Genomic DNA, 19288 nt, shown 5'->3' with positions numbered 1-19288 from the left:
GAATGGTTGAAGATGAGGCGAGGAAACCCGGTGATTTCTCACGCGACCAAGGCGGTGTGCTATTTATCTAGTGCTTATTTGGAACTTTTCGGTTTCGGTTTCGGTTTGGTCTAGTTTTCTGGGCATTAAGAAATGTTTTTGGCTTACTTTAGATTAAACTCAATTCAATGTAATACGCCCTTGCAAGAATCTCAATTCAGAGCTTCGTCTATAGATCATCTGCAGATCAACAAGACGCACGCGGGGAAATCCGGCCGGGGATACCCCACACCGCCTGGCAGAAAGAAAAACCGCGGCGGGGCACTCGTTGACTTCTTCAATTGCTTCATTAAGTTCCATATACCCCAGACACTATGCCTTTGTCACAGTTGCAGGGAGTCAAGCTCCCAGCCTCGGCCGACTTCCATGGTACGCCTGCGGAAACAGCACGCAGACAGCAGACAATGGCTCACTAACCGGTATAGTCCACCTTCGCGATGGCCCGATGATGGACCTGGTGACGCCTACTATTCGCCAGGGCGGCGTGAACACGGTTTTTGTCATGGTAAGAAGATTTGAAAAAAAAGGTCAATTCTCAGCTTTGTAACATGGTATCGCACAGCCCAACCTGGTCCCGCCAGTCACGACCGTCGACAGGGCCCTGGACTACCAGAAGCGCCTGCAGGCCATTGAGCCTAACGTGAACTACCTCATGTCGCTATACCTGCACGAGTCGATCACCCCGGAGACAATCATTGACGCGAAGAAGCGCGGAATCACTGGAGTCAAGAGCTATCCCGCTGGTGTGACCACCAACTCGAGCTCAGGTGTCATCGATTACTCCTTGTTCTACCCGGTCTTCGCTGAGATGGAGCGCCAGAACATGATTCTGAACTTACACGGCGAGATCCCCTCCAAGGGCGATGTCACGGTCCTGTCGGCTGAGGAGCGATTCCTCCCCACCCTGCTTGAGCTTCACGCTCAGTTCCCCAAGCTCCGTATCATCCTGGAGCACTGCACCACCGCTGCCGCTATTGAGGCTGTGAAGAAGTGTGGCCCTACTGTTGCGGGTACCATCACCGCCCACCACTTGTCCATCATTATCGACTCGTGGGCTGGTGACCCCTTCTGCTTCTGCAAGCCCGTGGCTAAGACCCCTGCTGACCGCGATGCTTTGCTCCGGGCTGCAGCCTCCGGCAATCCCAAGTTCTTTTTTGGTTCTGACAGCGCCCCTCACCCGGCCGCCTCCAAGCGCGGTGGCGAGAAGATCGCCGCTGGTGTTTTCACCCAACCGTACACCACTCAGGTTGTGCTCGACTCATTTGAGCAGGCCATCGAGAATGGTGTCCTTAAGGACGAGGATATCACACCGGAGATCGTCGCGGGCTTCATGAGCAAGTTCGGACGGGCCTTCTATGAGATTGGCGAGGAGCAAAAGGAGTTCATCACACTCGAGAAGAAGGGCGAGAAGATCGTCGAGATCCTCAAGTCGGATCAGATCGATGTTGTTCCCTTCCGTAAGACCCAGGACACATGGAGTGTGACCTGGTCTTCATAGATTCCCAGTTTCAATGCAAATAAAAAGTTCAAGTCCTGTAAGACTGTTCCCTTCCAAGGCGGCGCGTGGTTTTAGGAGAGCTTGGGCTCCTGCGTAAGCATATTTGCCACATTCTCCAGCGCCTGTGCCTCGGAGATGTCGATACGGCGACCTGCCACAACTGAGATTCCATCGTCACCCATCGCCAGCTGTCCAGCCCGTTCAAGATGAAGTTTGATACGACTCTCGATATAGGCTTTCCGTTCATCGCGCTTGGATTTGGCCTCCATTGCCTTTCCAGAGCCCGGCAGACTAGCCAGCTTGGGTCGCAGGTTCTGAAGCGTCGCCTGTAGCGCAGGAAGTTGCGAGAGAATGAAAGCCGTGTTCGTCGTCAGAGGGGTGTGTCGGACGTTGGCACCAGCATCCACGCCAACGCGAAGCTGACGCGCAGCCGGGCTAGATGTCAAGAAGGAGAGATCTAGCGATTTTGCGGCCTTGCTCTCTGCACCCTCGGGTTTGGCGGTCTCCACGGTTGACAGTATGGACTTGAGTTGAGAAATCACTGCGTTGTTTCTGGTGCATTCATCTTTAAGCGATCGGTTGAGTTTGCGTGTTTCGAACAGCTTCTCGCGCTGCGCGATGATAGTATTGGGAGTGGGCGAATTCGGCGAGGGGGTGAATGAGAGACCCTATGCCACGACAAGTTAACCAATGAACTGAGATTTGTCACGCGACTGCATTTACGCACCTGGTAATGCTTGAGTCTAACCCACGGGAGGAGGTCTTCGGGTACAGTGAGAATGTTCCTCAGGACGTATATCTCAAACTTGTCAAATGCCTTGTCGACATTGGCTTCCAGGAGTGTCTCCAACTGGTGCAAACCATTCTCCAACTCGAGCTTTGCTTCTGGGTAAAGAACATTGCCATCTTCGTCAGTTTCGGGGATAGTAGAGCCGTTGTTGGCGTGCGCAAAGCCCAACCGTTCGGGTGGGGTAGCAATTAAACTAGTCTCCAGGCCGGAGATAGCCTGATATATCAGATTGTTGATCGAATTGATAATATCATCTATGAGAGACTGGGACGGGTCAGTCAATTTGTCAACTCTGGCACGCATTCGCAACGCGCAACGAGGGGCACAACGGGCTTGTTGGGCCTGGACTCAGACACGTACCAGAGGGGTGTAGCTGAAGTGCTCAGTGAGCAAAGAGGTCGTCGCATCGTTCATGGCGAAAACGAAGCGCAGAGAGACCTGGCGGAGTGAAGATAGAGGGACGCGTTGGAGAAGGAAAAGACGCGCGGGATGAAAACAGACCGCCTTTGCCTTTGCCCTCAGTTGCCGACAGACATGTAACATTCCTGCAGCCAGAAATCCAATTGATTTGAAACTTCAAGTTGGCGATCTAGTTTGCGTTTTACTTTCTGCACAGGTACCTGACGGTCGCACAGAGGTTTCAAGACTCTTCGAAACATCCACATCGTCGGTCCCAGATGCAGCCCGTCCCGGATAGAACTGGACGGCATCAAATAGGATTCGACGCCATCATGCATCTCAGACAATCCGTCATTTTCTACAGGGATCTGACGCCGATTCTACAGCCTGGTCCTGATGGTGGCGCGAAGCTGACTTGAAAAGCCTGAATATCCGCTTTTTAGACCCTTTTTACTTCTATAGTTCTACTGAGCCCGGCTGATCTCGTCCCTGTTAGTATATCGACCATTCTGAGCACTCCCATTTACTCAGTCCACGGATGCTTCCCAGATCAAGATGGCACATCCAAGTCCACTCCGAGTACTAGTGATAGTCTCGCAGCGAAGTTCCCTGTTCGCTACAGCCCGCGACTCCTCCGAGGGACTGATTCCGTTAGCCACTCGTCTGCTCAGAAGGAACACCTTACTGAGAATGTCCGACCCGAAAGATACAAGACTGCTCGCCGTGCAAAAATGGAGAACTCGCATCTTCCTCGTCTTCGACATCGCCAACACCGACTACGACGCAATGCTGGGACATCTCCCTGAGCACAATCAACTCCCCGTGGTAGTCGCACACTTCAGCAAGAAAAAGAGCGCATATTCGGCTAACCCGTGGATAGCACGGAGAGTCAACCATGACATCGCGATGCTTCACAATGCCAACGGCTTCAACTCTGTGCCGCCGTTCATGGAGGACCACAGCCTGGGCAAAACACCTGCATATCACAGTCCTCGAGATATCTCCGTGTTACGGGTCACATATATCTAGAGAGCAAGTCAAATGAACTATTGTGTTCGGGTATTTAATATCTCGGAAATATAAATCAAAAGTGATCCCAACGCCGTGTCGCTCTCGTGCAGTCTGTATGAGATATTCATAATGCCGTAGATCAGAAATCCATCGTAAGCTGCGGCGCCATTTTCTCCAGGTCTTCAACCTGCCGCAAAGATTAGCATGTCAACCTAAATAGCTAAAGAATAGACATACCTCCAGAAACCCATCGCCGATACTCCTCACACCTCCAGCAACGTCCGTTTCTGCGCGTTCATACGCAGCACGGGCAATAGCCTCCCTCACAAAGACATCGACGTACTTGGCCACGACCTCATTGGCATCCTTCGCGACCTTAGTTTTCTCCTTCTGGAAATGGTGATGCAGCAGCCGAGTGAGCAGTTTCGGCGGGATCTTAGGGTCGCTCGAAGCCACGTCTTCAGTCGGGTTATTCGTGATGATCTCTGCAAGGATATAATCCGGTTCTTGGGAGAGCGATCGTTCGCGACTACGGCTTGATGCTTCGGAGTCTGGCTCGGATGCCCCGTCGGAGGCTGAAGCTTCAGCGGCAGGTGATTCGGCGCGTGGACGCTTGGATGAGGATGTGGATTTGGGATTTGTTGATTTGGATGCTGATGCTGAAGAGGAGGCTTTGGCAGTGTTCTGTTTGGCCTTGCCTTTGGCTTTGGGAGCTGGTTTTGACGCGGAAGATGATGGCCCCGCACTTGTTGATGGGGTGCGACTTGGTGGCTTGAAGGGCAGGCGGCGCTTCTTCGCTGGTTGAGGTTCACCAGCCATTGTGTCGTTGGCGGAGGTTCGGCAGTTGATGCGGTGGGCTATCAACGCCTATCGCTACTAACGCGGGTCGCGACGCGTTATCAGGTGATCCAGGTTGTTCACTCCATTTCCGTCGCAACTAGTTACAACTTGAGAATGGGGGTATATTTACTCTTTAAATGTATTGATTAATTTCTTTTCTCCGTGCTGTGGGATTTTGGATGCTAAGGTCGATTTATTTGGTCAATAATTAATGTTTCGTTGTTACATGGAGTCTTGAGCATGGAAAATATATCTTGACCTGAAAAAGCACTGCACCATATCATTTCTGGTACGGTTTCATAATCGCGCCCGAACACCCCAGAAGTCCTCAAAACCCTTGGCCACAACCTGAAAAAAATGAAGCAGCTAAGAGACTTTCCTCTCGTCAATCTCTTTGGTATCATCAGCAGGGTATACGACCCTCAGGTCCAGGCCGACATTGTCCAACAAACTACGCGTCTTCCCCCAAGGAACCCCAAACAAACCAGAGTTGAACCGACAAGACCAGAGCTCCCCTGGCGGAGGCTTTTGGCTGCCTTGAATATCATTTTGAAGAGAATTAACCTGACTCTTCAAGTCCTGGAGCGCTGCATGTGTACTGTTGATAATCATATCGGGTGAGTCGACTCGCTTGCCATAATCACGCGAAGTGAAGAGGCAGATAATCCAGTGCGCTTTGCGACCGCCCTTGCAATCGCTCTGTTGCGGTGGGATAACAAGAGCTGTGCCGAGTGGGAGCCGCACCTTGATTGTGCTCTCGTCTTCAGCCTGAAGGTTGAGGATGGTGTGGTTTGTGACCCCATAACGATATGTTTGACAGTGACTGCGGTAGTAGCGATATGCAGCAGGATACTGGTCGAGCTGTGTTAGCTGTGAGGCTTGGTCTCAGGGGAAAGGAGGGAGTTGAGCCGGTATATTTCGACAAACGCACCTTTAGCTTGAACACCTTGGCAATACCCGCCCCCCAAGAACCTTGAGAATTGCATGCATCTAGCAGAGGTTTGATTAATTGGGAAGTTTCAATACCGGAAAGGTCACTCACGAATCAGGGCCGAACCTTCCGGAGCATCGAAGAGATCACCTGGACTCTCAGATACTCCACTATTGGTGATAGAAACAGACATCGGGGGATCAAGAGAACGTAGTGAGGTAGTCAGAAAAGAAAGGTTCACCAATTGTCGCGATTTGTTGCTGAGAACAGCGAGGACGAGGAGGATGAAGTGAGGATGAAGTTCGTATACTAGGCTCCAGGAGTGGGTCTTGTATGCAAAGTTTGGGAAAGTTTCCCTAAAGAAAAGATTAGAGTATCTTGAATAATTTGATGGCGAAGGGATACAAACATAAAGCGCATTAGGATTCATTGATTCAAGTTTGTCACAAGATAAGAATAATGGAATAGAGTTATTGCTCTGCTAAAACGCCCTACTGATCAATTTTCTCAGTTTTGGTGATAGTGGCTATGGCACCATTCTTGGTCGGCTTCGTTTCCTCAACGACTTCTTCTCTGACCTCCTTCCCCTGGGCCTCCATCGTCTCCTTCTCCTCGACTTCCATCGTCATCTTGTCCTTCAGCAGTTGGAAGATGCGTTTTCGGAAACCACTATCCTTGCCCATCGCCCCCAACTCTTTCTCTCGGGGAGATGCTGGACTTTCCGATGGTGTGTGTGGTGATGGCGAAGCGGTGGCTGCAGCAGATGGCTGGGAAACTGGCACGCTCTGCCCACTGCGGTTCTTCAAACGCCGGCTCATACCCCGAGAGATAGACTTGAAAATGCTGGGGCTATCCTCATTGCGTTCAATTATCGAGATCTCGCTTCGAATCGTCATACCGTTTGTTGCCAGGTTTTCTTCCGGGATGGGGATGTAGATGATGACGCCAAGGCTGGGTGGAATGCCCAGCAGCTCTTCGAAGGTGTTCTGGATGAGTGCTGTGCTGCGAACATTTGTGACCGGCGCGATTAATGAAGGAAGCGCGTATATCGTCAGCAAGTAGGCCGAGAGAGCGTTGTTGCTGCCAAAAAGCACGCAGATGTCTTGCTGAACAGTGACCATGATGGATTTTGACGAGCGCTGGTAGACTTGAGAAAGACGACAGAGAATATCCTCAGCAAGCTTGGATCGCTCATACTTGATCTGAAAGGCAATCAGCAACTCCAACGCGAAGTCAGGGATGGGGTGAATACCGTGTGACTTGTCTTGAGTTCAGCGACCAGGACAGAATCCCGATGAATACGCACCCGAGGGGGATCACAATAGTCACCAACCCCAAAAGCCTCTTCATAATACTGTTGAGGTCTTTTTTTGACCATCGTTTCATCTTCAATACTCTTCTCGGTCACATAAAAGGCCTTGTCGGGAGCATAGCGACCGGTAGGTAGCAGATTCTCTTCATTGGTAACTTCCTTGAAAATCAGACTCGGCACAGTCTCACTCTTTCGCAAATTTGTCTCTGGAATCTCTGGAAGGGCCACTGGCGCCAGAGGGAGCGTGATTGTGGCTGGACGCGGTAGAAGACGCTGTGGAGGCAAGATGTCCGTCTCCAGACGAGGAAGTGGGGGTCGCCTGGATTTGGATGGATCCATGACGAAGTACTTGAAATGTGGTATATGAAGGTGATAAGAGAATCTGAGATGATGAGGAAAACAAGGAAAACAGAAGGGAAAACAGAATTGGGGAATCGGAAAGCCTGGAAGGCGCGACCAACTACACATAAATCACACCACCAGCACCACCCACACCACCATCATCGCTCTCAATAGATTACATCAAAAATGCTAGCTCGCTGAACGCTGAGTTCCCACTCATGAAGATATTATCAATGCGTCGTCTTCGGTCCCAGACGATCTCCCCACCAACCTGTTTGATGTATAGGATGCGATGCTGTGGAATGAACTCTTCGTCCGTCGAATCCTTCTTCCAATTATTCATGTTGATCTCTAATTGTCCTTCAAACCGATCCACGAAGCCAATAATGTAGTCGCTGCGCTTGAACTCCGAGTCCCAGGTGATGCGATTAATGATATCTGATCCGTTACTTCTGTAATGGTTTATTCACAATCAAAGATAATCTACTTACCTCCCGCCGGGCGCAATTTGTTCTCGCCAGCCCTGGGATCTGGTGGAGAAGGACTTCTGCGCATACGTTGTGGCTCGAGTTTGTATGACGGATTAGGCGATCTTGATAGATCTACCTTTTGTTCGGCATGAATCTCCGCAGCTACGGATTCAGCTAGAGGAGCGTCAGTCGCCATGAATGCTTCTGGTACAAGGACTTGATGAAAAAAGAAAAAAGGATGATAGCCATATTGCGAGTGTGAAAGATGAGGTTTTATAACTCGCCAGGAATATAGTTCACTTCAAGCATCCCCTATAGTTATGAGCAGGATAGCCGATCGGCCTTGGCGCTGCCACAAGATCCGAGACACGAGCCTCATTCTTCGAATGACTCAATCAGAGTCACGTCTTGTCGATCGTGGCTGGTGCTTGTGCAATGAGTCATTTCTCAGAGTCAGAGTCAGCTCCAGCCTAAGGACAAAAATTCAAACAGCTTGACTGGGTGCTGTGTCCTTACATTCTAAATTGCGAATTTCTCGGGTTCTTCCCTGGTCATGATTTTAACCTTTAGCTCTGCTTCTTACGTTAAACCAAAATAGGAAATTTTCATGCCTTGGTGCCTACAACTGTGCATTGGGGCCAAAAACAAAGCCGGACTAAAATTCAACTTCACCAACGGAGAATTTCGAAGTAGTAGTCAAAGAAACCCCCAAATGCAGGACTGATTCTAAAAAGAAAAAAAAGATACTCCGATAGGGGGAATCGAACCCCCGGCTGCCGTGTGAGAGACGGCGATGTTAGCCACTACACCATATCGGATATTGTGTGGAAGTTGTGTCCATCTAATGAGTCATGAGGTCGAAAAGGCGGTATGGGCTTTCAGACCCAGTCCACCTCTATTTCGTGAGATGTAACCCTTCTTCCCATTCTCGTATCGCTTTTCCCACGCTTTTACTTCATATGCCCAGGGAGACAATTTTGCTATTGATAATTTAGATATAATTAACATAAAATTAGGTATAAGCGTTAAGCGGGACTCAGGATTAGTCACGAATTTCTAGGTCCCCGTCAACTTTTTCTGGGTCCCGGCCAGCTGGAATCCCGCGATGAAGAATCCTCATAGAAATTTTGGTAAGACAATTGACTATCACTATTTCGCATGACTTCCAATCGCCCCCTGCCTATCTCCGGGGCGTGGGAGCACCCTGAGGCCTATATTGAGGCCCTCCTCTGCTTCTCTACTACGTCAGTGCTTTTTATGAATTTGTGCGGTGGTGTGCATATGGTCGACTTTCTGACCCGGGAGCCCGACCTCTATACAACAATCCTGCCAAAAGATTGGATATCTTTCTTCGAGGAGCATGATATTCAAGATATCATCCGTCTACTCCTACGAGAGGACATTGCTCACTTACGAGGCGCCGGCGAGCCTTCCGTAGATCAAAGCAGCCGTACTTGGAATGGAGGAGCATTCCCTCCCCAAAGCCTCTTGGACTATATTTTCAACATCCGTCTATTGACACTCCAACGAGAAATGTGCCCCTCACCTTCGAAGAGAATCGAATTACCAAAGCAAGTTGCTATGCATATGAACCGAAAAAAAGTACATGAGGTTGAATGCCTTTCTCAACATGTCGCATCTCTATCAGACACTGTCAATAAGCGCCGAGGTGAGCCAGTCACTCATATTGTGGATTTTGGGTCTGGACAGAACTATCTGGGACGGACACTGGCCAGCTCGCCTTACTACAAGCATATTATCGCAATTGAGCGCAAGCATCAGTACATAAGCGGTGCCAAGAGCATGGATATTCGAGCCAAATTGGCAAAGAACCCGAACGCACAATATTTTCACAAGGACAAAAGTTCATGCGATGGCCACAACGGAACTCCGGAAATGACTGTTTCTGAAACGACGGATACCTCCCAACCAACGATAGAGGGCTCGCAGGTCTCAGATGTCCTTTTTTCCAACATGCTGGGCAAGATTAACCTTCAACCTGACGAGCTACTCGCATCCCCCAACAAAAGTCCATTACGAGAGAAGCAGCCGAAGCCGGAGATCCATACCCGCGGTACTCTCTGCTACATTGAACATGACATCCAAGATGGCTACTTGGAGCCCATTATCGACCACATCATCCATCCACCCCCTGCTGGAGCTTCTGATGGGAAAGGAAATGAAGAGAGCGATGCTAGATTGATGGTCGTTTCCCTTCACTCTTGCGGAAACCTTGTTCACCATGGTCTACGATCCCTAATTCTAAATCCTTCGGTGGTGGCTGTCGCTATGATCGGCTGTTGCTACAATCTGTTAACGGAACGCCTCGGTCCAACCACACATGACCTCCCTATTCTTCAATCCCTCCACCCTCGACTTAAAGAGACTGGAACATCATACGACCCGCATGGGTTCCCTATGTCTAAATATTACGAGAATTTCCGAAGTCCCGGAGCAACGACGGGCGTGAAGCTTAACATCACAGCTCGTGCACTGGCCGTGCAAGCTCCATACAACTGGGGCTTCAAAGACAGTGAAGTTTCCTTTACCCGTCACTTCTTCCGTGCTCTTCTCCAGCGAATTCTCGTTGATCGAAATATTCTTCCAAAGTCCTCTGTGCCGGAAGGCGCCTTCTCTGGCGGGACTTATCCAGAAGCTAGAACCAACTCTGTTATCATCGGAGCATTGCCTAAATCCGCCTTTAAATCCTTTACTGCATACGTTCGTGCTGCGACGATCAAGATGAGTCGAGACCCGATATATGCTTCCCAGGTGCAGGAGCATATTGCTACCCTGACTGATGAGGAGATTCACTGCTACGAGACTCAGTACTTCAACACGAGGAAACATATGAGTGTTGTGTGGAGCTTGATGGCGTTCAGTGCTCAGCTCGTCGAGGCTATCATTGTTGTGGATCGGTGGCAATTCCTTCGTGAACAGGACTCGGTCAAAGACTGCTGGGTTCAGCCAGTGTTTGACTACAGTGAGAGTCCGCGTAATTTGGCGGTCATTGGACTTAGAAAGTGATGAGGTGTGGGAAGAAGAGTTTTTGACGTGCATTAAATTTGAAATGATTGTAGGTACACATACAGGAGTTCACAGCAGATATATACAAACCCAACTGAGAAGTAAATCAATCATCGTCGACGAGGAACCTCAGCTCAAGTTCACACACTAACTACTAAATTGCTATGGTGTCAATACTAGCACCATACTATGTTGGATATAATGCCTATGTACAAACACCCCGTTTTTAGATTTAGACCACGCCATATCCTGGCTATTCCACCGTCATCTTCATTTACACCATATCGGAATTGATGTAAGTACGGTCCAGCTTTGCCATAGGAAGCCGACCGGCCCACATCCTCCCGAATTGCCTGGGACATAGTCCACTGAGCCATAGATTTGAAGTAGAGCTCATTGTTTACTTCAATCCAAATGTTTAAGGTACGTCGACAAAGTTATCAAGCCTTAGTTGTAGTAAAAGGTTTCCACTGATGTATTTGGATATTCTCTATCGCACAGCTAAGGTGGAATCTTATTTCAATTTAGCGCGTCTGGTCCTTACACCTCCCCGTGCATGGTTGTATACAGCAGTCAGTTTTGACGTCGGAGTGCAGGCCAGCCGATAAGATGGCCAACATTTTCGTTGGTAAGCGGCTACTTTCTGAATTTCTGGGTGAGTATATAAAGGTGTTTGAAGAACATTTTTGAAAGGAGCAAGGCGTCTAAGAAGTCCCTGAGGGAAATATTCAAAAAGAGGTTGAAAAGGACGCGTGGACTGAAAGAACAATGTCTTAAGATCCCTTCAAGATTATCTCCCTACACAATCTATACGCAGTCATAGGTATTAGTGAAGCGAATGAACTACGTCTTTACACTTAAAAGCGCCGATATCCAATATCTTTGACAAAAGTCTAGGGCCAGTGTCCCTACGAGATGACCTCGGTAAGCTCATCATAGAATTTTGCATACGCCTCTCCATCAATGCCGACGTAAAGAGGGGATCCATCGAGCTTTCGCTGATCAGCATAATAGAACCCACATTCGCCAGTAAGTATCAATTTGATATATGTATCTCAGTTCAGAGAATACATACTTGAAACCGCGGAACGGGTATGCCATAGCAAAATATTCAATAACATGCGCTGTAGCTGCCTTCCCAACACCAAAGACCTAGCAGTGGTGGAAAGACTTTCGTGTTTATAATATTTCCGGTGTAGATGAAAGTCTTCGAAGCCTCGATTGGGAGCTCGGCAAAGCCTTTTGCGGCCTCCTGCGCAGCAGCATAAACGCTAGTCGTGTTGCTTTTCAAAGCCAAATTGAACTCAGCCAAGGGCATGGAAAGAGGATCCTGAAAGTCGGCTTGGGGTGCAGCAACAGCTTCAAATTCGTTAAGTCAAGTTCATCCAGATCAAGAGGGAGCTTCGTACCATTATACACTACGACACTCGGGACACCTAATGTTTTTCTAATCTTTGCAAAAATATAGGGCACAGAGGTCGGGTCAGATAAGTCACAAGCAATGTGCAGTTGATTCAGACTGCTGTCTTCTTCCTTAGCTTTCCGCGAGGCTAGGGCGACCTTGTAGCCCTTAGCTGTAAAATACTTTAGCCACGCTCGCGCCCACGTTAGATCCTGCACCGAGGATTAGAAGGACTGGGGATACTGTAGACATCCCGTTAAATGTATCAGATGAATATTAGAAGATTTTTCTAATTCTACAATTTGTACTGATCATCGAATCCTTCTTATAATGCTTTATTCTATCAATCTCGGTGCCTCCAGGCGCTGGGCTTGGCAGTCAGCACTAGTACTATGCATTTATAATCATTTAGCTAGCCCCCGGGCTCGTGCCAACCCGATGCTTTGTAATTACAAGTACAACAAAAGTTGTCAATCCTCATTTGCATCAGGCTACCGACAATATCGCCAGAGCAATATCGGTTATTGTCATTGCTGACATCGAATAGTACCAAACATCACTCACCTTGCTTACATTTCCACCCCTCTCGCCTCCAGTCATTCAGAAGAACCAATCCTTCGACACAATTTTGCCCTGCAGCAAGGGAAGATTGAATTTCAGCGTCATGGGTAGCTATCACCCAGCAGTTTACATGCTGGGCAAACTCTCGTGTACGATATATTGTATCAATTGCCAAGTTGTCGTCAATGTGGACGCTGCTCGAACTATATGGTACACGGGCCATTTTAAGCGGATTTCGTAGAAGCTCAGGGTGGTGAAATGTATCACCGGCCAAAAGAACAAAGTCATCCAGCTGTAAGTCGGATTTTGAGCTACTCGGGGAGCTTGACGGATCCCCAGTTGATTCTCTCCGTAGTCGAATAAGAAGTGACTGGTGCCCAGCACCATGTCCAGGGCTGTCTATCAGATACACAGACTGATCATCGAACAGATCGCAAGCCAAAGGGAAACTACCCAACGGATGCCAACCACTTGATGGTACCCGCCGCTCAATTGCTGTATAGTATCCTTTGGATCTCCACTCTTTGATCATGTCAATTCTTGTATCTCCCTTTTCCTGGAGAATATCATCCGGGATAGTAAACTCAACAATCTTCCGGGTAGCATCCCGGGGAAGTCACTCGATAGACCTGCCGAATCAGGGTCTTCGGGGTATCCAGGCCGAGCCTTCAAGCAAGCCGAAGGACCCATCCAGATTTCAGCATTTGGAAATGCGTCCTTCCCACAGTCACCAATATGATCAAAATCGAGATGCGAGAGTATGATAGAGTGCACCTTGGAGGGATGAAAGCCAGGCGGGCCATGTTTGGATAGTATCTCTGATGGGAGAACAGGCGAGTAGTCATAGAAAGGAAGGTCGAATTTGCGCGTGAAAGGGGACAAATTATGTAAATCCTTCCGCATACCTAGGTCGTAGAGGTAGAAGGTTCCAGTTTGTATGTGTTCAATCAGAAACACAAAGTCAGGTGCAGCGTATTTCCGGGGTAGTTTTCGCTCCAAAGGATCTGATGCTGGTCCATTCTTTGAATCTGGATCTGGTAAGAGAATTAACTCTTCAAGCATCAGTATGCTACCTGCCTGCATCAACCAGACATTGCAATAGGAATTAGATGGAGAAGATGGAAATTCGATCCACTGGGTAGAATCCATTGTCACTCGTGAATTGGTCGCTTCCTTGGCTGAAGATCTATCTTCGAATTTCATGGATGTGTATCCAGACTTTGGTATTCAATCGGCAATCTCGGTGATCTGGGGTTCGAGAGCATTAATAACATTCGCTCAAGCGGGGTAAGCTCTCACTTACCAAATCACTTATTGGATCTGTCGAAACATAGTAAAATGACTAATCTCGACAATGACTAACCCTAATAGTGACTGATCTGGCTAAATGCCTTAGCTGAAACTCATTAGTACACACCTCATTTATCAGTAAAGCCAACAATTTCGGAGCGATAATTAGTGTGGAGAGTTAGCGTGAACAAACCGTTGGCCAAACATTCTGAGTGATTTGTTGCTTGCTCGTGTGCCAATGTGATGTTGCATAGATGGTGGTTGTTGATCTCTGTTTTTATCGGAAATTCTTGGCCCTGGCCCTGAGGGGGTCATATCAGACACCAGGTCAATATTTTAGAGGGTTCAGATTCAAGGGCTATGAGAGCCTATGCCCCATTGTTTAGACTCATTGTTTTTTTTCAAAGGCCACGAAGGCAGTACCAAGGTGAGCTTGTGACGTCCTGACGCATTTGAGCAGACGACTATACCAGAGTTTCAAAAGTTTTACCCGTTGTATTCTATTGATAGGGGTAAATGTCAACTTTGCTGGCGGTGAGACTACAAATACCCTTGTGAAAAGGTTTTTTTTCTGACCGTTGGTATCGTTGATACACATGTTTCTCTACAATCCCCGGATTCAAACCCCATAGTGTAGATGTCTTTGATTTGGCTCCACGATACATTGATTTGTAAGATTTCTCACTCACATCCTCTAAAAAGAGGGAACTGTGCTGGAAAATGCCCCAGGCATCGCACCTGAGCCGAGGTGCATGATCTCAGCGATCTCTTCATCAATTAGTGGGCCATTATATTCCTTCCTTGCCCGAAGCCAATACCATAGACAACTCAAGATCACTACACCCCCAGTGACAACTATGCTATAATTCATAGTCGTATAATCCACGGGAGTTTCCGAGGGCCACACACTCCAGAAGAGGACAAACAGCATATACACACAAGCGTACATGTTGTTCATAACACCAAGAATTCCAGGGACTTTCCATGGACCCCAGATTAAAGGAGCCTGAGAAGTTTCTATCTGGGGGTTGTTCTCCTGGGAGCTATCGCATTCTGGGCTGTGCGGGCGCTTGACAGTGGTATGGCCCTTCTCAGTAGTAGAAGCGGTGCTGGTGGCTATATCGGGGAGACCATTGAGAGTTGTTGCTCCGTGGGGCAGAATGTGTCCCTTGATTCGATGGTAAAGTAGAAACGCACTTGGGAGGAAGTAGGTGCAATAGAATCCGGTCACGACCAGGGAGATTACATCGTTGAAGGCAGTGTCGGACCCGATATAGATAAGACTGAGGATGCAGGAAAATCCACAGACAACCGAGACAGAGATAATAGGGACTTTAGTGCTATTATTCACTTTTTTCAGGAAACGGGAGAATGGTAGGCCTTGGTCGCGTGCAAAGGACCATGTCATTCGAGACGCCGTAGTGGCAATACCGACGGAACAAGCCCCAGTTAGGACCGTAATGATAGCCGTCATGAAGGAGGCACCTATATATGATCCCGTGCTATTATAAAAGATCTGGATAAAAGGGAATCCCGTGGCACCTAGAACATCGACGTCTCCGAGGCAGAACAAAATAGTGAGCATCATCGATAGCCCGAGAGCGCTATTAAGGGACATGCCGGAGATTATTGCACGAGGAATCACGACAGCAGCATTCGAGACCTCTTCGGCCATATGAACACTTGCATCCGCTCCGGCAAAGGTTGCAATGTTTCCGATAAAGCCGACGCAGTATGATATACCTTGCGTAGGCCAGCCTCCCCCGTTTAGCGATGTTTGGAAAACGAAGGCTGCCGATTTCTTAGGATATGACATAGCGAGAAGTGTCGCTGTAACAGCGATAAAGCCAGTCAAATGTAGCACCAAGATGAAAATTTCGAATCGGGGAAGGATATTTGGCCCCAGGACGTTGATAAAGAAGGTGCCTGCCACGCTAGCCCATGCCAACAAAGTATTCTGCCACCGTTGCTGTGCGAAATAAGGATTGTTCAGCGCAATTAGGCCTTCGATCATGGTTCCAAGAAATATTGTCTCGGTTGCGATCGTCGCGATCCATGCCATGCATGTGAGCCAACCGATTAAATAGCTAGACACCTTCTTCCACCGCGACGGGGCTAGCATGTAAACCCAATAATATTGGCCACCTGCGATGGGAGCCATAGAAGTCAGTTCTGCAATAACGGTATATACCGACAGCGTTGAAAGACAGGCGATGATGTAGCCATAAATAGCACCTGCTGGGCCACCGTTATCATATGATTGGTAAAACATGGTGAGAACAGTTTCCCATGTAATCAGCTCAGCCATGGCGAAGCCGACAATCGAAAAGAAGCCGAATCGTCGTTTGAGTACTTGCTTCTTTCCAAGCCTGGCCAAGGCCTGTTCATCCATAGGCGGGGGACCTTTTTCGGGCTCCACGACAAATGATCCGCCCTGTCCGACGCATTGGATAGCGTCTGAGGATACAGATAAAGGACGGCCGGGTTCCATTAAAAGAAGCTGCAGATGTGAATTACAGAGCTGCAAAATGATAAATTATGATAGAGATCTGATTATGCTTATGAAGTATAGCCAAAAATTGCAGAAACGTAGGTTTGTAGGACGGACATCAGGAACATGGAACCAAAGGCTTATATAGGTGGCCGGGCTTGGCCATGAATCTGCACGGAAGAGGGGAGAATCGGTGAAAGCCACGTGTTGAAAGCCTCCGATATTGCGACAATATCAACTCCTACTATGGCAGGACTAACTTCGGAAAACCAGTCTCAGTCGTAGTTAGTAAGTATTCTTCTTTATCTTGCCTAACCAGTCGGGCTTTCGACAATAGTCATCTTATCTTCCCCGCACAGTAATCGATGGGTTAGTCATTATCAAAGCTATCCTAAAGAAAATGGTTGCCGATCACGCGATCGGCAATTTTTGCAGCTATTGTAGTGGTGAAACGCATGACATAATAGATGGAGTTGCGGCCTGAGATGTCACGAACAACTTGGGCGTATGCAATATTTTCTACATGAAGATAGAGATAGCACAGGCATCTACCCAAATCCTGAGAGCTTTTCACTACATTTCTTTATTCGTGGTGTGGTATTAAGGGTAATACGCAGACCAAGCTCCACCCGCCTCATACAGAGCTTGGCAGTGGTGGTGTGTGTTCTCCTAGTTGGCGTTGTCCAGTCTGCGTTGCCAGACAGCCATCGAGCCATCCCCATTTCACTATCTAATTTTTAATCAGGTTTTCTAACCTCCTAGATAGATTCCCCTTGCTATCAGAGCGGTGAATTGGCATATAACATCAGGAAATATGGATGATAGCAAGGGACTTTAGGATCCAGGTATCAATCTTGACAGATTATTGGTCTCACTTTCATTATTGTCAAGGCGACGATGGTGAATCAAGGGATACTCCGATATGCCGGACCATAAATTTATTGACAAGCTTCCCCAGACTTTCTCGAGGATCAAATGGTCTGAGCACCATCATATGCTAATATCAACTTCAGAATATCAATTCTATCAATCAAGATGTCCCAACGTCGCTATCATGTATCAAGCGACATCTCTACCCTTTTGACGCAGTATGTCAATTCCAGGAATTTGATCCTGCGCCCCGCGAACAACAGCTTAATGCCTGGGTGGTGTCAATTGGTCGGCGGATCATGCCCATAGCTGGACCAAGGAAAAGCTGCAAATAGGTGCAAATATTCGAACAACTCATTCTCTTAGTATCTCTCAAGATTCTTTTTGGACTTTCCTCGGAGCATTTTGGCAATTCGTTTTATTTATTATCCCAGGCTTTTTTTTCTTATAACGGACTCCTTAGATATATCCCGACTGAATAAATTGTAGCCGCGTATTCAAGCATTCTCTCATTGCTCTTTAGGATAGCTACAATTATGGAATCTTAATACATTAATAGCAGTATATAGTTTTGTTTGACACAAGATATAGCACATACGACCATAGGGTGTGGAGAACAGGGCTTCCCGTCCGCTCAGCCGTACTTAAGCCACACGCCGGCAGGTTAGTAGTTGGGTGGGTGACCACCAGCGAATCCCTGCTGTTGTATGTTTTTTGTTTTTCATTCGGAAAATGTTCCTCCTACAGTTGCTTTTTGCCAAAGGCCCTTCGGATCGTAGCTTGTGGTTGACGGCCATGATTTCCCTCCCCCCTCAGGTGGTTTTTTTTAAAATGGTTATAAATCTGATTCGCCCAATAAACTTATGGTCCGGCATATCGGAGTATATATTAGTAGGTACGTATTCTCTGAACAAGCTTCCGAATTACCAAGCCTTTCCCCTCTTATCTGAGCAATATGCACCTATAGTCGTATTGAGAGAATCCTGGTCAGAGTTACATCTGCCAAAATCTCCTATGAAATGATTGATCCTAGAACGGAGCTCGCCTCTAACCCTTTACGGCCCAGGGCATCTAGTCCTCATAATCCAATAAAGTGAGGCTTAGAGATAGGTCATTATTATCGGCGGCTGATCGGCGTCTACGATCGATCGTTTTTATGTTCTTTCTACGATCTATCTGATCTAGGCGCCTTTGGTGTGGCTAGCATGCCAATGTCTACTTTCTCGGAGCTTCGTACGCAAATGGTGGTAAAGAGGCACAAAAAAAAACAAAACATACAACAGCAGGGATTCGCTGGTGGTCACCCACCCAACTACTAACCTGCCGGCGTGTGGCTTAAGTACGGCTGAGCGGACGGGAAGCCCTGTTCTCCACACCCTATGGTCGTATGTGCTATATTTTGTGTGATACGAAAATATATAACACTTTGTATGTGCAAAAAATTGAGAAGAGTCAAGGTCAAAAAGTATCCTTTGATCGATTATAGGCTTTGCGTGGTGAATCATTCCGGGACAACGGATCTATATAGGGATCGTTTCATATATTTTGCTTTGAGGTGTTTTCTTACAAACAGTGAACCTTTCAAAGTGGTGCTTGATGGTAATAGAATATACCATACGGATGACTGAACGTATTGGTCTTTATTTTCCACGCCCTAGAGGACTACAATCCCGAAGAAAGACTAAATTATTGTGCAGCGTATGGCATGGTTGAGCTTTAATGGATCGGTGGCTTCATAGATAAAAAATTACGCTGATATTGGTACGTGCTAATACAAAAATTCTCTAGTGTCTTGACAATGACATTTGGACGACCGGGAGTGATCTGTGGTGCGCTATCTACCGCGATGCTTCTGATGTCGATTGACGATGATTTTTTAGGCACCCAACAAGAGGATTCTGTCGTGAGACCTGAGGGTAACCCCAGTCAAATAGCATTTTATGTTGCCCAGCTGGACTTCTACTGCATCGTCAACGACATTCTTTTCAAGTTATACATAAGTTCACAGTAAAAAA

At 47.7% G+C, this 19288-nt stretch overlaps 10 protein-coding genes across 10 annotated transcripts; 3 read left to right on the top strand and 7 right to left on the bottom strand.

Moving 5' to 3' along the window:
• Nucleotides 1–353: 353 nt before the first annotated feature.
• On the top strand, nucleotides 354–1537 carry N7443_001644 (dihydroorotase; the record flags this gene model as incomplete). The annotated part of the gene is made up of 3 exons (XM_056881700.1): nucleotides 354–408; nucleotides 465–544; nucleotides 602–1537. The coding sequence occupies 3 exons, from the start codon at nucleotides 354–356 to the stop codon at nucleotides 1535–1537; spliced, it is 1071 nt and encodes a 356-aa protein (XP_056746938.1).
• A 71-nt stretch (nucleotides 1538–1608) lies between these two features.
• N7443_001643 (MIND complex subunit MTW1) lies at nucleotides 1609–2741 on the bottom strand (the record flags this gene model as incomplete). The annotated part of the gene is made up of 3 exons (XM_056881699.1): nucleotides 1609–2205; nucleotides 2265–2591; nucleotides 2688–2741. 3 exons carry the CDS (start codon nucleotides 2739–2741, stop codon nucleotides 1609–1611), a joined length of 978 nt encoding a protein of 325 aa, XP_056746937.1.
• Nucleotides 2742–3281: 540 nt separating this feature from the next.
• Nucleotides 3282–3755, top strand: N7443_001642 (uncharacterized protein; the record flags this gene model as incomplete). The annotated part of the gene is made up of 1 exon (XM_056881698.1): nucleotides 3282–3755. One exon carries the CDS (start codon nucleotides 3282–3284, stop codon nucleotides 3753–3755), a length of 474 nt encoding a protein of 157 aa, XP_056746936.1.
• A 121-nt stretch (nucleotides 3756–3876) lies between these two features.
• Nucleotides 3877–4556, bottom strand: N7443_001641 (CENP-X/MHF2 family protein; the record flags this gene model as incomplete). Its single annotated transcript, XM_056881697.1, has 2 exons — nucleotides 3877–3924; nucleotides 3975–4556. 2 exons carry the CDS (start codon nucleotides 4554–4556, stop codon nucleotides 3877–3879), a joined length of 630 nt encoding a protein of 209 aa, XP_056746935.1.
• A 387-nt stretch (nucleotides 4557–4943) lies between these two features.
• On the bottom strand, nucleotides 4944–5701 carry N7443_001640 (uncharacterized protein; the record flags this gene model as incomplete). Its single annotated transcript, XM_056881696.1, has 3 exons — nucleotides 4944–5438; nucleotides 5509–5567; nucleotides 5620–5701. The coding sequence occupies 3 exons, from the start codon at nucleotides 5699–5701 to the stop codon at nucleotides 4944–4946; spliced, it is 636 nt and encodes a 211-aa protein (XP_056746934.1).
• Nucleotides 5702–5999: 298 nt separating this feature from the next.
• Nucleotides 6000–7159, bottom strand: N7443_001639 (MIF domain protein; the record flags this gene model as incomplete). The annotated part of the gene is made up of 2 exons (XM_056881695.1): nucleotides 6000–6710; nucleotides 6761–7159. 2 exons carry the CDS (start codon nucleotides 7157–7159, stop codon nucleotides 6000–6002), a joined length of 1110 nt encoding a protein of 369 aa, XP_056746933.1.
• Nucleotides 7160–7337: 178 nt separating this feature from the next.
• Nucleotides 7338–7717, bottom strand: N7443_001638 (DUF504 domain-containing protein; the record flags this gene model as incomplete). Its single annotated transcript, XM_056881694.1, has 2 exons — nucleotides 7338–7600; nucleotides 7654–7717. The coding sequence occupies 2 exons, from the start codon at nucleotides 7715–7717 to the stop codon at nucleotides 7338–7340; spliced, it is 327 nt and encodes a 108-aa protein (XP_056746932.1).
• A 1073-nt stretch (nucleotides 7718–8790) lies between these two features.
• On the top strand, nucleotides 8791–10659 carry N7443_001637 (uncharacterized protein; the record flags this gene model as incomplete). The annotated part of the gene is made up of 1 exon (XM_056881693.1): nucleotides 8791–10659. One exon carries the CDS (start codon nucleotides 8791–8793, stop codon nucleotides 10657–10659), a length of 1869 nt encoding a protein of 622 aa, XP_056746931.1.
• A 908-nt stretch (nucleotides 10660–11567) lies between these two features.
• Nucleotides 11568–12313, bottom strand: N7443_001636 (uncharacterized protein; the record flags this gene model as incomplete). Its single annotated transcript, XM_056881692.1, is given in 5 exon segments — nucleotides 11568–11657; nucleotides 11731–11811; nucleotides 11831–12018; nucleotides 12069–12228; nucleotides 12245–12313. 5 exon segments carry the CDS (start codon nucleotides 12311–12313, stop codon nucleotides 11568–11570), a joined length of 588 nt encoding a protein of 195 aa, XP_056746930.1.
• A 2293-nt stretch (nucleotides 12314–14606) lies between these two features.
• On the bottom strand, nucleotides 14607–16403 carry N7443_001635 (uncharacterized protein; the record flags this gene model as incomplete). The annotated part of the gene is made up of 1 exon (XM_056881691.1): nucleotides 14607–16403. One exon carries the CDS (start codon nucleotides 16401–16403, stop codon nucleotides 14607–14609), a length of 1797 nt encoding a protein of 598 aa, XP_056746929.1.
• Between the last annotated feature and the right edge of the window lie 2885 nt (nucleotides 16404–19288).

The sequence above is a fragment of the Penicillium atrosanguineum genome, assembly GCF_028827265.1.
Source record: "Penicillium atrosanguineum strain IBT 20685 chromosome Unknown utg000001l_segment0_segment0, whole genome shotgun sequence".
NCBI classification, from domain to species: Eukaryota; Fungi; Ascomycota; class Eurotiomycetes; order Eurotiales; family Aspergillaceae; genus Penicillium; species Penicillium atrosanguineum.
This window is presented reverse-complemented; position numbering and strand designations above follow the sequence as displayed.